The 14,590-nt window shown below is 47.1% G+C and overlaps 1 protein-coding gene across 4 annotated transcripts in view; it reads right to left on the bottom strand.

Moving 5' to 3' along the window:
- The window catches only part of CEP83 (centrosomal protein 83), a 284,641-nt gene that overhangs the window by 47,318 nt on the left and 222,733 nt on the right, over positions 1–14,590 (bottom strand). For all 4 annotated transcript variants that reach the window (XM_069629801.1, XM_069629802.1, XM_069629804.1 and 1 more), the window contains exon 15: positions 5,869–5,972. In XM_069629801.1, coding sequence (XP_069485902.1) covers positions 5,869–5,972 — 104 coding nt within the window. The remainder of the gene's footprint in view (positions 1–5,868; positions 5,973–14,590) is intronic.

Consider the following 14,590-nt stretch of genomic DNA (forward strand, 5'->3'; position numbering starts at 1 on the left):
CAAGAACACAACAAGAGAGGAAGGCAAAGTAAAACCGTGAAGTTAGAGTTCAATAGGCTGGATCCACTTTAAGAGGATCAAACGAAATGTGACCAAGGTCACACAGTTGCAGTGCACAAAAGTCTTGAAAAGGTTCAAAAAAGGAGTTGGACCAAAGAAAGGGACCAGTTAGAAGGTCAAGGCGGCCAGCCCAGTCTAGAAGGTTAAGGGATTATTATTACCTTGTAGCAATCTTTAGAAAGGGAGGCCAGGCGGACACGGTATGTTAAAGTGGTGAGAATACTCCAGCGGGGGCAGTTGTTCCTGGCAGCAGATGCAAGTCGGTGCTTCATCCGGGGGAAGAGAGGATCTCGTCGGGGAGGAAGACAGGAGTCTGTTGCACTGCCAGGGAAGAAACCAGCCGCAGAGTTTCTCAGGTAAAACGAGCGGCCCTTTGATTCGCGGTCCAGTGGCAAGTGGCTATCCGGTTGCCGGGGTGCTTGGCACGGGCAATCCAACCACAAGCCGGGCTGGGGTGCGAAGAGAAGGTAAACTGGTTGTGCCCACCAGTCAGGGGAAGAAGCCTCTCCAGCTGGGAGATCTTCTCTGTCGTCGGGAAGTGGTGAGTCGGTTCAGCAGGGCTCCACCGGTGGGGTCGTCATGGTAGGTCGGCTCAGCTTCTCCCTCGTCGGATTCTCAGGTCCTGTGGCGACTTCTGAAGTTCCAGTCCCCAAAGCCCTGCTTTTATGCAGCACACCCCCATTCACTCAGCCTAGCTGTCAATCAAACATGCTAAGTGGTGAGCAGGCCGGCTCACCACTTGGGCCAATCACACAAGAGTGCGACTTGAGTTACCAAGGTATCTCAGTCCAGGGTGCCTAAACCCCCTCCCCCACCCCCTGTGGTACCCAGACTGAGTGGCACCACTTTTGGAGGCTTCTGTGGAGAAGCCCGCCAAAAGTGGAACAAAGGGCTCGACTTGGGTTGGAGTCACAGAAGAGAACACAAATGCCATTTTAGAATAGAGTCCTGGCAAGAAATACCAACCGGCGCATTAATATTAAATAAATAAACCGGCGGTATGTTCCAGGCTATGGGAACTAAATAATTAAAGTTGATAGCCTCGAACAATGGGAAATCCCATAGGGATATATTTGTGGTCGAATATAAAAAGTAGTGTCCACTGCCACCAGCCAAAACTCTATCAGGGGGGACGGAGACGTGCCCCCTCGACTAACAGACCCCGGGGCAATCGAATTGCCCCGACCAGTACGTCCACAATATGATGGTTTGTACCGGTTTCTGTTAATAATTTGGGACTAGTAAAGCCAATGGCGACTTTACATGCCCTGGGAGACAGTAGTCAGTCCCAGGGTATGGAGTCTATGGTGGGGTGTCACTATGACACCCCTGTGTCACTGCACGGAGGGTGCTGTGTAACACATAGTAAAAACACATGAGGCCCTATGGAGTAAAGGACCCCATAGCCCATAAAACACATTAACAGTCAAAGGAACACCATAAATCATGTCCAAGAGTGGGAGAAAAATAGTCTCACTCTTGGCAGGAGAAAAAAAACAAACTCCAGAAATCCAGCAAAGCTTCTGGGGGGGGGGGGGGGACTCACTAGGTTAGGAAATTCAGCCTAAAGAGAAAATTCTCCCCAACAGTGGTGGCCCCGGGGTCAACTGGGTTGTGCCGTTGGTGAAGCCGTCGGCATTCTCTGTATCTCAGACACCAGCGTGTGGAGGGTCAAGAGAGTCCTGCGACAGGTCTCTGGGAGGTGCTGGAGGGGGCGGAGTAGGGTCGCTGGGCCCAGCACCTATGTCCTCGTCCCCGCCGACTTAGTGTCCCCACCTCCTCTGGTGGCGACTACCTCCGACATTTCCCATCGTTGTCGTCGTCATCATCATCATCCCCAACGTCTACCAGGATGGTGTGGACGGAACCGATGCCGTCCTCGTCAGAAGAAATATCCGTGCCCTGGAGCTCTTTCACGCCACCTCTCCACCCCCTTTTGGGTCCTGAGGGGTCGGTTTCTGACTAAGGGCCGGCATCCTTTTTTCTGGGGTGTTTTCCACTGGCTTGGCCGAAGCCTCCAGCCTGGAAGGAAGAGCCAACCTAGCCGCCATAGGGGTACCCGGGACCGGGTCAGCCCCTTTCGCCTTCGAAAAGGCGGCCGCTACCAGCTCGCTAGATGAGGACGATTTAGTCTCGATCACCTGGGCCTTCACGAGCAGGTCTGGCACCTTCTCCTGCTTGGCCTTCTCCGGTTTCTCCCGCAGCTTCCCTGTGGTAGCTGACTTTCTACGATGAAGAACTGGAGCGATGGCTGGAGATTGAGGCGGATGGTGATGACGAACGCACCCTGGCCGTCGTGGGACACGCTTGAGTGGTGAGCCCGACGGAAACAGACTTGCGATGCTTGGCCTCGTCTTGGGCCACCACGGATGGAGCGCAATTAAAAGGACTTGGAAGTATGTTCTGGCTGGCCGGATCCGGATGAGGCAGTCCCCTGTGAACCACACAGGGTAGAGGCCCTGGCTTTGAGCCACGCCACCAGTCTGATGTGCCGATCCCTCATAGTACGCTTGGTAAAGCCATGACAGATCTCGCTATCTTCCTCCTTGTGCGTTGGGTGAGGACAATAAAGGCACTGGGAATGCTTGCCCTCCACGAAAACAATTCCTCAAACCGCAGCTGGTGCAGTGCTTGAAGAGGGAACCCCCGTACTTCTCCGACATGGTCCGGCATGCGATGTAGGCCTGATGGCTTTCATGAAACTTCAAAGAATAAACACTCAACGATTCTGCCCTTGAGGGGTGATGAAAGATGCCGACAAACTGATCCCTGTTAGTCGGATGGAGAAACGGTAAGAGCACACTGGCTCAATCGAACAAAAATAGAAATTTCCTAACAAAAAAAAGCACTAAAACACAAAGCTATAACAGCGAACCACGAGGACTCCCAACACTTGGACATGCAGTAAAAGTCTGAGGATGGCTGCCAGAGGAGGGGCTTCGGGAGAGGGCATGACCCAGAGCTCAGTGATTGGTTTATAGGAGAAAGACAGTTTGTAAACAGTTTTTTCATTTACCAAGGATTCCCAGCCTGACAACGGGGAATATTCATGAGCATGTGAATCCATTGCAGGCCCCATGCTGGAGAAGATAAAAAACAGGTTTTCTTGCAGAGTGAATGGGCATTAAAAAGGCTAAGCAAGACTACAGAGGACCAGGGGATAGGAAGAACTTTGCAGGTTACGACAGCCAGAGATAGCAGGGGGAAACTGCCAGACAGAAAGATGGTAGGAATAGAGGAACGCATGTGGAGGATTACAGTAGATCGGAGAGTCTAAATGAAAACTGGAAGGGAGAGTAGATTGAGGCATTGCACCACGGTCAAACAGGGAAAGACGCTGCCCCTCCAGTGGGTTGCTCATTGGAGGGAGCACCCAGTGGTGGGCAGGATTAAAGAGGTCAGTGTAGGTCATGTTGTATTATTTGGCTTTTATATAGTGCTATATATATTTGTATGACCTCAATGCGCTGGGAGGTTGAATGCCCTTGTGGACCGTATTCCAGGTCATTTGAGAGAGTAGGGTGTCGAAGGGTGTTTGGGTGCACCAGTTAAGTGTGCAGCTGATGTAATTGCCTGATGGGAGCTGCATCCTAGCATTAGGTGTGGTGGTATTGTGTGAGCATTCTGGCGGGTAGACACCAAGACTGGGTTCTAGCTGCGTTAGGCCTGTGAGACGCTTTTGCGTGCAGCTAGGCCGGTTTGTCGTGGGATATAGCTGCGTTTTATTAGAATGATGAGGTGTTGAGTGGGGTAATGTTCATATGTGAGCAGCTAGGCCGAATCTATCGAGGGGCGTAGCTGCACTCTAATTGTGTGATGGTGTAGAGTAGAAAGTAAGCATAGTGATGATATGATTATTTATACAGTGCCCACAATGCGTTTCAAAGCACCCCACGACAAGGGAGGGACAAGGGAAAACAAAAACAGAATCACACAAGGTGAGGGAGAGGGGAGGAGAAAGGAGGGAGAGGAACAAGCAAGTGACACTGGACTCCATTGGAGTCATCACAGGGTGCACATAGGACATGTCTTTCAGTGCTTATGTCGTCATGACATTGTAAAAAAAAGTCACAATTTCATACATACAAACAAAAAAAAAAAGGCGTGATTACATTTGTATTCTGGTAAAATAAAATGTCTCCTAGTTCAATGAAAGACTAATAAAAGATTACCAATGAGCATAACATGAATACTTAAGGGACCCTTCCTCGATTTGTGTTGTCTCCACATAAGGTTACCCCTCTAAAGTAAGTTCTGTGGTTTACCTCGGTTTTATGGGTTTTACTGCATTTATAAAAACAAGACCACGCAGAGCAACAGAGGTTTGAATCCTGGATCTGTGCTTAGAAACCCAACTCAAGTACAGTATTAGGCACGTTATAAAAAACAATTAAATAAACATACATCAATCCATACCTAAACATTAAATAAAGAACACTTACCTTCCCTGCATGCACACTGGAAATCAGGTGATGCTCCACTGACTATCACAATGCTTTTTACTTGAATGAATAATGCACACATGTTTTTCTATGATTTGCAACTCCTAGATTTTACTAAATGAAGGTTTCATTAGGATTGGTAGAATACTGCTTTCTCAGCATTTGCACAATTTATTATTTCTAGGCATAGTTAAAAAAAATAAAAAAAAATAAAAATCCAATTTGAGGGGATATTTCAACATAGCCACAGTTAGAATACCTATAGGAGTTCAATGGACTGAAGTTCTCATGAATGAGCAAGTATAAGCCCTATAACCCATCGAGTGGCTGCAAGTAGGACGAATAACCCATCTCTGAAGCGAGAACTAATTGGCACCTTGAAGCATACATGCAAAATAAACAAGAATGGTGACATTTTGATGACAAAAAAAGTAAAGTCTTTTCAAGCCTGAGAAACAAATAGAGTTAAAATTCGGCAAAAGACATTGCCTGTATTTGTAATAAAATGTTAAAAACCCAGATTGTGGTTTTCTTAATTCAAATCGAAGAGTCTGGTATACGTTCACTATTGTGTCCTAGTTTTAATGCTTACAATGTTTAATTCCATCCATGAGACGATGTATGCATATCTTTAAAAAGTAAACATTTCCAGGTAGAGGAAAACAGGCCTGTTAATTTAGTACTTCTCTAAGCTTCTCTAGATTGGAGGAGGCGCATGGAAATCATGTTGCGTATAACACATTTGTACAGGGTACGGAACGGTGCTCAGAACAAACGCAGCCCCATTTCGAAAACAAGACTATTCCTCTACTCGCTACTACATCTGGAATTATCTGCCCTTGCGAGAGCAGATGCATGCACTAGATGGGCGCGTCTAAACAGATTAGATGAAAAAGGGAAAGGCAGATGGCAGAAAGATGCAAAACGTCCCAGCTCGGAAGCCAAACAGAAGGGTAGTTGTTGGGGCCTAGTAAGAGTTGTACACGTCTATTGCTGGTCTTTACAGTGCACTGGTAATTAATTAAATGTTTATTTTGTATTAACATGCATGCACGTGCACTTTCCAAGGCTTAACCAAAAATATGCTGGACCATCACAACTGAGCTTGTAAATGCTGCCACAACCTCTATGTAGGGAAAGGACCACAGTGCTTCCGCATAGAGCGAATGACGGCACAGCACTGCTGTATAGAGGGGAGCCCCAAAAGAGCCTCAATGTGCAAGCACAAGATGTTTTACCTTTTGTTTCACATGTCACATTTTCTGCGTTCATATTCTCTTTAAATCTCTACATTGCCATCCATACTTTACAGATACAAGACACATTTTGATTGCATGAACTATTCACTTTTATTACAGGAAGTTACCTATTCAATGCATGTGTTTCTGTTTGCAGTTCATCATTCTTTGCCTGAAGGATCTCTATTTTCTCTTGAAGTCTTTTCTGTTTATTTTCATTTAACGTCTTTCTCTGAAAGATAAATATAGTAGATTTCTAGAAGCAATGTGTTACGCAAAAGTCTGCCAAAATGAAACAAGCAGGCAGACTCTGCAGAATACTCCTGAGAACAATTCAGAATTTCTAGGCATAGTAAATAAATACTTTTTCCAATTTAGGGGGATATTTCCACATAGCCAGTTAGAATTGATATAACCGTTCAATGGATTTTGACAGCTGAAGTCGTCATGAACGAGTAAGTATTGGGGTACAAGCCCTATGACATATCAAGTGGCTTCTTCAGGAGTGGAAAGGGGTCAGTAAAACATTTTTTTTTAAAACCAGTGCCATATTTATGGCAGAATAACATGCATGCTCGCTGTTCATTTTGTAACCTATTTGCCGTATATGCAGATTCACCACACTTGACTGGCCCAGCCACCCGATCAGAAAGTTGAAATAAATGTGCTAGTATTAAGAATGGGATATTAAGGCCTTTTGAACTGTAGATACCATCCAATAAAAAAATAATTAGCACTATACTGCATATGCAAGGCTCGATATCCCTGTAATGTTTCAGACTGGGTACCATACGTACAATTGCACAATAGAATAGATAGAAGGGTATTCTGCTGCCCCCAACATCTGATCTAAAGAACGCATTCAAGGGTAAAATCTCAAAGTGTCAATACAAAAATAAAAATTCTGCAACTAAAATATATATTTGCTTGCATACAGATATAGGGCATTACAACACTTTTAAAAAAGGTTAAAAAAATGTAATTGTCTATATATAAATTAAAAAATTAAATTAAAAAAATGACTTTGGATAGTTGGGAACGAATTTTCTTGGGAATTTATTTTCTTATAGGTGTAGACTATGTATGCAATAGAACAGACAAAAAGTTTTTGGGGAACGTTTTAAAAACTACATGTATAATTAGCACTTAGTCTGGAATCCTACCGCCAGTAGAGTCACAACCCAGTTTATGGCTATGTTGCTTTACCCGTCCGTGTCCTTGTTAGGGAGATGTATCGTTGTTATGCTTCATCCCCTCTCCTAGTGAGACCCCCAGCACTTTTTGCTGGACTTCTGGACCTTTTTCTTTCAATCCTGAATGAGTCGAGTCTTCTGATGGGCTCTGTCTTTTGAACTTTGCTTTGTATATTACTGTCCTATGGAGTATAATTTTCCTCCATACTCTTAAAGGCATCTGTATGTTACTATGGCAGCACAGAGCTCCTTATGGTCAGTGTTGCTGGGGACTCTTAAGGTGCTCCATTGAGATTATTTTCTATATCCTAGAGTAACTACAGTTCTTAAGGATACAGAGATACTTCGTATCCCTCCCAAAACAGATTGGCACACACCACTTTCAGTGAAATGCCAAAGGGATACCTAGTATCCCGCTTCTCTCTGCCCCTGTGACTTTTGGGTGGGCAGTGGACGTGCCCTACCACCTAGGGTGTGATTTTTCTACTGCAGGCTATGTCCATCACCCCAGTAGTGCACAATAGGGGAACCCAATAACTAACTTGGGGGCTCCCTTCTTTTTTCGCCATTACTAGTGTGGTTGTTTTTTGCCAGCCCTTCTACCAATCGGGAGGGAGGCAGCCTGTGTTTCGCCTTTGGCGGGAAGCCTTGGATGTCCCTGCCTAGGCTCCAGAGTGTATGCGCAGTCAGGAAGTGGGGAGGAGTTTTCCACCCCCCTGGCCTTTGTCTGCCAGAGTGCCCGAATGGGACCAGCTCCCACTGGGAGTCTGGCTGTCCTTATTGGACAACACCCATTTCTGTAAACTGCTGAGGAAGATTGCAGAGGAGCGAGTGCTAGAACTGTATAAAAGGTGAGGCTTCTTGTGTGTAAAGCAAGTCGACCACTAGAAGCTGAAGTAAACAAAGAAGAAAACTACGACCTGAGACGTCTGCAGGCCCTTTGCAACACTGAAGAGACTAGTGCTGACATGACCCCGTTTTCTGTGCGACAGAGTAACTCTGATGAGGACGACTCCTTCCCTTTGACTGGTGGGAACAACCACTCCCAAGACAAACTTTGTTTTGAGCCACCTCCTGAGGTATTGTGAGTTTCCAGAGCCGAGAAGAACAAGTTACTCTCTTACCTGGTAACGTTCTTTCGATGGGATGGTCCGACGACATATTCCATATCTATGACAGTAATCACCACAGCTGTGCTGCTTCAGAAAATCTTTGTGTCTGCGTCCTGCGTCAATGACGTTGATACGCCGTCCTCGAGGGCCTCAGTCGAGCCGACGTCACAGGATGTTATAAGTGGGACGCACGACGCCCGTAGCCTCAGTTGTAGTTTTTTTCCCCAGAACGTGTGGCACCAATCTATTGCCCGTATGACCAAAGAAAGCCTTGCGCAAACGTAAGCTGCAATCGCATAAGAAATTCTGTAGCGGGTAGGCAGGGAGGGAGCGATATGGAATATGTCGTCGGACCATCCATCGAAAGAACGTTACCAGGTAAGAGAGTAACTTGTTCTTCGAGGGGCTTGGGTCCTCCGATGTATTCCATATCTATGACAGACTCCCAAAGCAGTACCAACGTAAGGAGGTGGGAAAAGAATTTAGAATATACAAATTTCGAATGTCCAATCAAATTGCAGAGCAAAGGGCCGCCTTGCCAAAGGCCAGATTCTGCCCATGGGAAGAATCAAGGGAGTAGTGACGTACAAAAGTATGAACCAAAGCCCAAGTGGCTGCTTCACAGATGTTACGAATAGGAACACCCCTCTGCAGAGCAGTAGAGGCAGCCATACCCCTAGTCGAATGGGCCTGTAAGCCTACCACGGGGTCCTTACCCGCCAGGCGGTAACACTCAGAAATTGCCAAGACAATCCATCTAGACAAAGTCTGCTTAGTCACAGCTTGTCCCAAACGCCTTCCAGCGTAACCAATAAAGAGCTGATCATCCACTCTGACCCTGGACATGCGTGAAATGTAGAAACTTAAAGCTCTCCTAGGATCCAGCCTATGGAGCCTCTCCTCTTCCTTAACAGGATGTGGAGGAGGATAAAATGCCGGAAGAATAACCTTCTGGCTTAAACAAAATTCCGACACCACCTTCGGAAGAAAGGAAGGACGAACTCGCAGGACAACCCTGTACTTATGAAACAGTGAAGGGTGGCTTAACTGAAAGTGCATGTAACTCACCGCAACTAAAAATACAGTTTTAAGGGTTAAACAGTCTCAAAGGACAAGAAAGTAAAGGCTCAAATGGAGCACCCATTAGAAACTTGAGAACAAGCTTCAAATCCCAACCGGGCACCTGGAAAGGTGACAGAGGGAATACATTAGTGAGCCCTTTCAGAAACTGAGAAATGAAAGGAATTTTAAAATAAGAACACTCCTCAGACGAGTGCTTAAATATGGACAGCGCCGCCAGGTAACCTTTAACGGTACCCACCTGCAAGCCCCTGTGGGCTAAAGAAAGCAAAAAAGACAGAATCACAGGAATGTCACATGAAAGAGGATCCACATTCTTAACGCTGCACCAATCGCAGCACTTTCTCCAACGGCAACGGTACAGGGACTGTGTTGCCGGCTGTAAGCAACACCTCCATCACGTCTTCAGGGAGGTCCCAATTCTTATACCTCAACCTTTCAGAAGCCAAGCGTGAAGGTTGAGGGATCTGACTTCTGGATGGAGAACCTGACCCCCCCCTCCCGTGAGAGCAGATCGTTTCAGTAGGGAAGACCACGTGGAGGGCAGATGGACAAGTCAAGAAGGTCCGGGTACCATGTCCTCTGGGCCCATGCCGGAGCAATGAGGATCATCCGGGAACCAAAACTCCGTAACCTCCGCAGCACTTGCAGGATGACGGGGACTGGAGGAAACGCATACAGCAGTGGGAAGGACCACTCCACTACGAACGCGTCTCCCAAGGCTCCTTTTGGAGGAAATTCACGCGAGCAGAACCTTTCGCACTTCCGGTTGACACTGGAGGCGAAGAGATCCACTTGAGGGTCCCCCAAAAGGTGAAGATTTCCAGGAGAATCTCCTGAGCCAACCCCCACTCGTGAGAGATCGCGATCTGCCTGCTTGGAGCATCTGCCATCTCGTTTTCGTCTCCGGCCAGATGAACTGCTGAGATCAAAATGTCCTGCTGGATGGCCCAGAACCAGAGCTGCATCATCTCCCTGCACAGAGGAAGTGACCCTGCCCCTCACCCCCATTTTTTGTTGAGGTAGTGCATGGCCACTGTGTTGTCCGTCACAATCAGGACATTCTTTCCTCGAACAGTCGGCAGAAAAGCCTTCAGGGCAAGCCTGACTGCTCTCAGCTCCAACAGATTGATATGGAGTCTGGACTCCGATGGAGACCAACGACCGCTGACCGTCAGCTCGTTGGCATGAGCTCCCCATCCCGTGGGGGACGCGTCCATCACGATCGTCACCTCCGGCCAGGTTAGCCAAAATGGAGCCCCCATTCATCAGACTGCCTTAGACGGCCCACCACAGAAGGTCCTGGGCGACCGAGGGCGGCACCTGAACGGGGTCCGACATCCTGCCGGAGGACTGACCACTGGAGCTTGAGAGCCCATTGCAAAGATCTCATCCGCAACCTGGCCTCTGGCACCAGAAGAATGCAGGATGCCATGAGGCCGAACAACCTCAAGAACACGAACGCTGGGAGACTCTGGGCATGTCGAAACTTGTGCACCATCTGCTGAATGTGGTGAGCCCTCACCTGGGGAGGAAAACACTGCCCCAGGGACGTGTTGAGCACTGCTCCGATGTACTGGAGCCGCTGAGTTGGCGTCAAGTGGGACTTCTTTAAGTTGAGGGAGAAGCCCAGTTTGTGAAGGGAGTGGCAGGTGACGGACAGATGATCCAGGACTTGCTCAGGAGAGCGTGCCCTGATCAACCAATCGTCCAGGTAGGGGTAGACGTGAATCCCCCCTTTCCTGAGATACGCTGCTGCCACCACCTCCACCACCATTTGCTTGGTGAAAACCCTCGGGGCGGAGATCAATCCGAACGGCAGGACCCGAAACTGAAAGTGCGAGTCGCCAACCGCGAACCTCAGGTACTTCTTGTAATTTGGATGGATCGGCACATGAAAATAAGCGTCCTTGAGGTCGAGAGACAACAACCAGTCCTGAAGTTGAAGGGCCTGGAGGACTTAAGAGTAACCATCTTGGACTTGTCCTTCCTGAGGAGCTTATTCAAACCGCGCAAGTCCATGATGGGTCTCAATCCCGAGTCTTTCTTTGAAATCAAAAAATAAGGGGAATACCATCCCTTGTTCCTCTCCGCTACAGGCACCAGTTCTATGGTGCCTTTCTCCAGCAGAGATTGCATTTCCTGCACAAGGAGCAGATCCAGACTCTTCAAAGATTCCCTGGTGGATTGTCGCGAGGCCTCTGCCGGATAGGAAGACAGTAGCTGTGGGCTATGATCTCCAGAACCCACACATCTGAAGTAATGGCATGCCATTCTACAGGATGCTGCGCCAGCCTTCCCCCCAACCAGAGAAGCGGGGCCTCTACAGAGTCAGTCGATGACCTCGGCGTCACTGGCGTCGATGTCTTCCTCTAAGACTTCACAGGTTCTCGCGGTCTCAAGGGCGTCGAGGACCGGGACCTGGAACGGGCAGGTCTACAGCGACATCCTTGTGCGACCGGGACCTCGAAGCCGCTCGGTGGTCGCAACGACTGCTCGAGCCTGAAGGCAGACGAGCGGTGTCTCTAGCACGGCCACAACCGGCATCCTCAGATGGAGCGGACGGACCGGAGACCTGCGATTGAAAAATCACCAACATCTCCTTTCGGAAGAAATCCCATTCCTCAGGAGTGGAATGCTTGTTGGGACAAGCAACCCGCCGATGGGCGGAATCCTCGGAAGAGGACGGGGAAGGCGAACTGTGACGGCGCTTCCTGGAATGCCTCGAAGAGGCAGGAGAATGGTGGGACCAACTCCCAGACCGAGAACCCCCAGACTCACGACGATGCAGAGAGTCACCCCTCAAATCGTCCATCAAAAGGCCAGTGGAATGCAACTTCCGTGGCTTGGCCACCTTACCGAACGACAGCTTCTTCTTACGCTCTCGCAAGGCCTTCGATGTGAGCGATTGGCAGTCGACACAGTCGTCCGTATCATGGTCCTCCACGAGGCACCAGAGGCAAGCGTTGTGCGTATCCATCAGTGACATCTTGGACCCGCACACCCGACACTTCTTAAACCCGGACCACAGGGTGAGGAAGAAACAGGGTCGAAGAACCGAAAGAACAGGATTCAGTAGAATCGAGGCACGCTGAGATCTCCGAAGCGAACACGTTCGTGGAAAAAACAGAACTGAGGCTACGGGCGTTGTGCGTCGTGCGTCCTACTTATAACATCAGGTGACGTTGGCTCCACGGAGGCCCTCGAGGACGGCGTATCGACGTCATCGACGCAGGAGCCGAAAGATTTTCCGAAGCAGCACAGCTGTGGTGATTACTGTCATAGATATGGAATACGTCGGAGGACCCAATCCCCTCAAATCCCCAATACCAGGAGACCTGATGTCCATTTCGAGTGCATCATCAGGAAAGGCCAAACTCATCCAGATCTTTGCTGAGCCCCCAAGGACACTCTAGAGATTCAATCCAACATGCCCAGACCCCACAGCAGAGTGTGTGATTGTGAGAAGCGAAGAAGATTGACCGGGCGAATCGTATCCTTGGTGGTGCAGAAAAGGCAAGAGAATCCAGCCACAATGTCTTCTTCAATCCTAAGGCACTTTGAGGAGAAAGGTATTGTTTACCTTGATGCGTGAAGTTGCTCCAGATTGTTGGAGTGCACCCAGGTGTCCACGTTGTCAGGTTTCATGGGGTTTGGTTGAATGTGGTGGAATGAGTGTATGATTAACATAAATTATGGTTTGGGCCTTAACATTTAGTGCAGAGTGTGGAGAGCTTCCCAAACCAAAATGGAGACTTCCAAAAGGATCAGTGATTGGTCAGAAGTAAAAGAAAGGCATTGTTGGAACATTCTAAACCGCCTTTCACTGTCAGCAGCCCAGCAGGAAGGTCTTATGTTTGAAGCTCTGAAGATTTAGAAACTTTAGCTAGGCCTTTGTGCCTAGGATTTGTTATTTGGATCAGGAAAGTGTTGCAGAATTTAAGAAGAAAGTCAGAAACGTTCCGGTAAAAGAAAGAAGCAAGTGACTTTATAATTTTTTTTCACTGAACTTTGTGAAATTCACGAAGGAGTTAAATTTCTATACAATTTATTAACTAGTTCTAGTTTTCTTATTCTTTGTTTAAAGAGTGGTTCGTTTTGTTCTTTTAAGACTTTATTTTTGGATTTCTTGAACAGTACTCTTATTTAATGAACTGCGCAACATATTTAGCGCGTGGCAAGTTGGTGTGTGGAGGCCTGTTCATCGTTTCAGCGTTGTGTGTTTTTTCGGCCGTATAAAAATTGAGCACTGTTCCTTCTTACGGTAACAGTGCTTTCTTTTAACGTCGGGCAAGCGCTAGAAATCTTACACTGTCTGCGCAAGTGACAGTGTTATAGATACGCGATCCTGAAACGTTATTTTTTATTTACTAACATTCTAACCTGGCGCGCGTACCTCATTAAGCTGCCTCTTCAAGGATCAGTGTCCGGAGCTAAGTAATTTCCTCTTTCCTACTTGAACAAATAAAATTAAGGAGGGAGAAATACTGATCTACTACACATGCGCATATGCTATGAACTCTATTTTCTGTTCCTATGCGCACACCATTTTAGAAGGAAAAGGAATATCTTCACGCATGCGCATAACTCTAGTCAAGCAAACGGTTCTTTGAAGAGCGATATTTTTACGCAAGCAAAAGATCCAATTACTGAACACTCCTTTCTTTCCACAGGCACAAACAATTCTAAATGGAATAGAGTGTCATATTTGGAATTTGTGTTAAAGCTAGAGATTCACACAAAAGACGGATCTAGCATCTCCAGATGGGCGTGTGTGTGTTTTGGAATTTGAACTGCTAGAAGATTAATTCATGGAACTGAGAGCGTGAGCTAAAATTAGCAGTTTTCCAATTCTGAATTGAAGAAGTTAGTAAGAGCATCAGAGACTATTTTTTCTTCAGTAGAAAACAAACACTTCCTCTAAGTTATCATAGAGGATATTCAGGTATGGTGCCGTGTTTATTTACTCAATTCGATAAAGAGAAGTCAGAGCCTAGAAAAGAAAGGTTAGTGACTAAAGTGTATTTGTTGTTATTTTATCTACAGGTTAAGAGATATAAAGAAGCTGAGCAAAACCTGAAGTTTATTATTTTGTCCCATTATCCCCCTTTCCCTTGGGGATGCTCTCAACTGAACTGTTTGTTACCAGTTAAGAGGTTAGCATCCAAAGGGGACTGCGGGGGTTCAGCAGCTTCTGCGGACAACATCCTGATTGAAGATAAAGCCTGACACACGTGCCCTCTTACCTCAGACCCAATATGCGGTTTGTGTCCCTTTACCGAGTCCTTAACAGGGTCACCATCATTAGTTAACTTTCTGATTTTTAAAGACTATATTCATAAATGCACACTTATCACACATACCATCATAATGGGTGATCTCAATCTTGAGGGTCACCATCATTAGTTAACTTTCTGATTTTTAAAAAGACTATATTCATAAATGCACACTTATCACACATACCA

The sequence above is a fragment of the Ambystoma mexicanum genome, chromosome 12 (genome assembly GCF_040938575.1).
Source record: "Ambystoma mexicanum isolate Mex_15411 chromosome 12, UKY_AmexF1_1, whole genome shotgun sequence".
NCBI classification, from domain to species: domain Eukaryota; kingdom Metazoa; phylum Chordata; class Amphibia; order Caudata; family Ambystomatidae; genus Ambystoma; species Ambystoma mexicanum.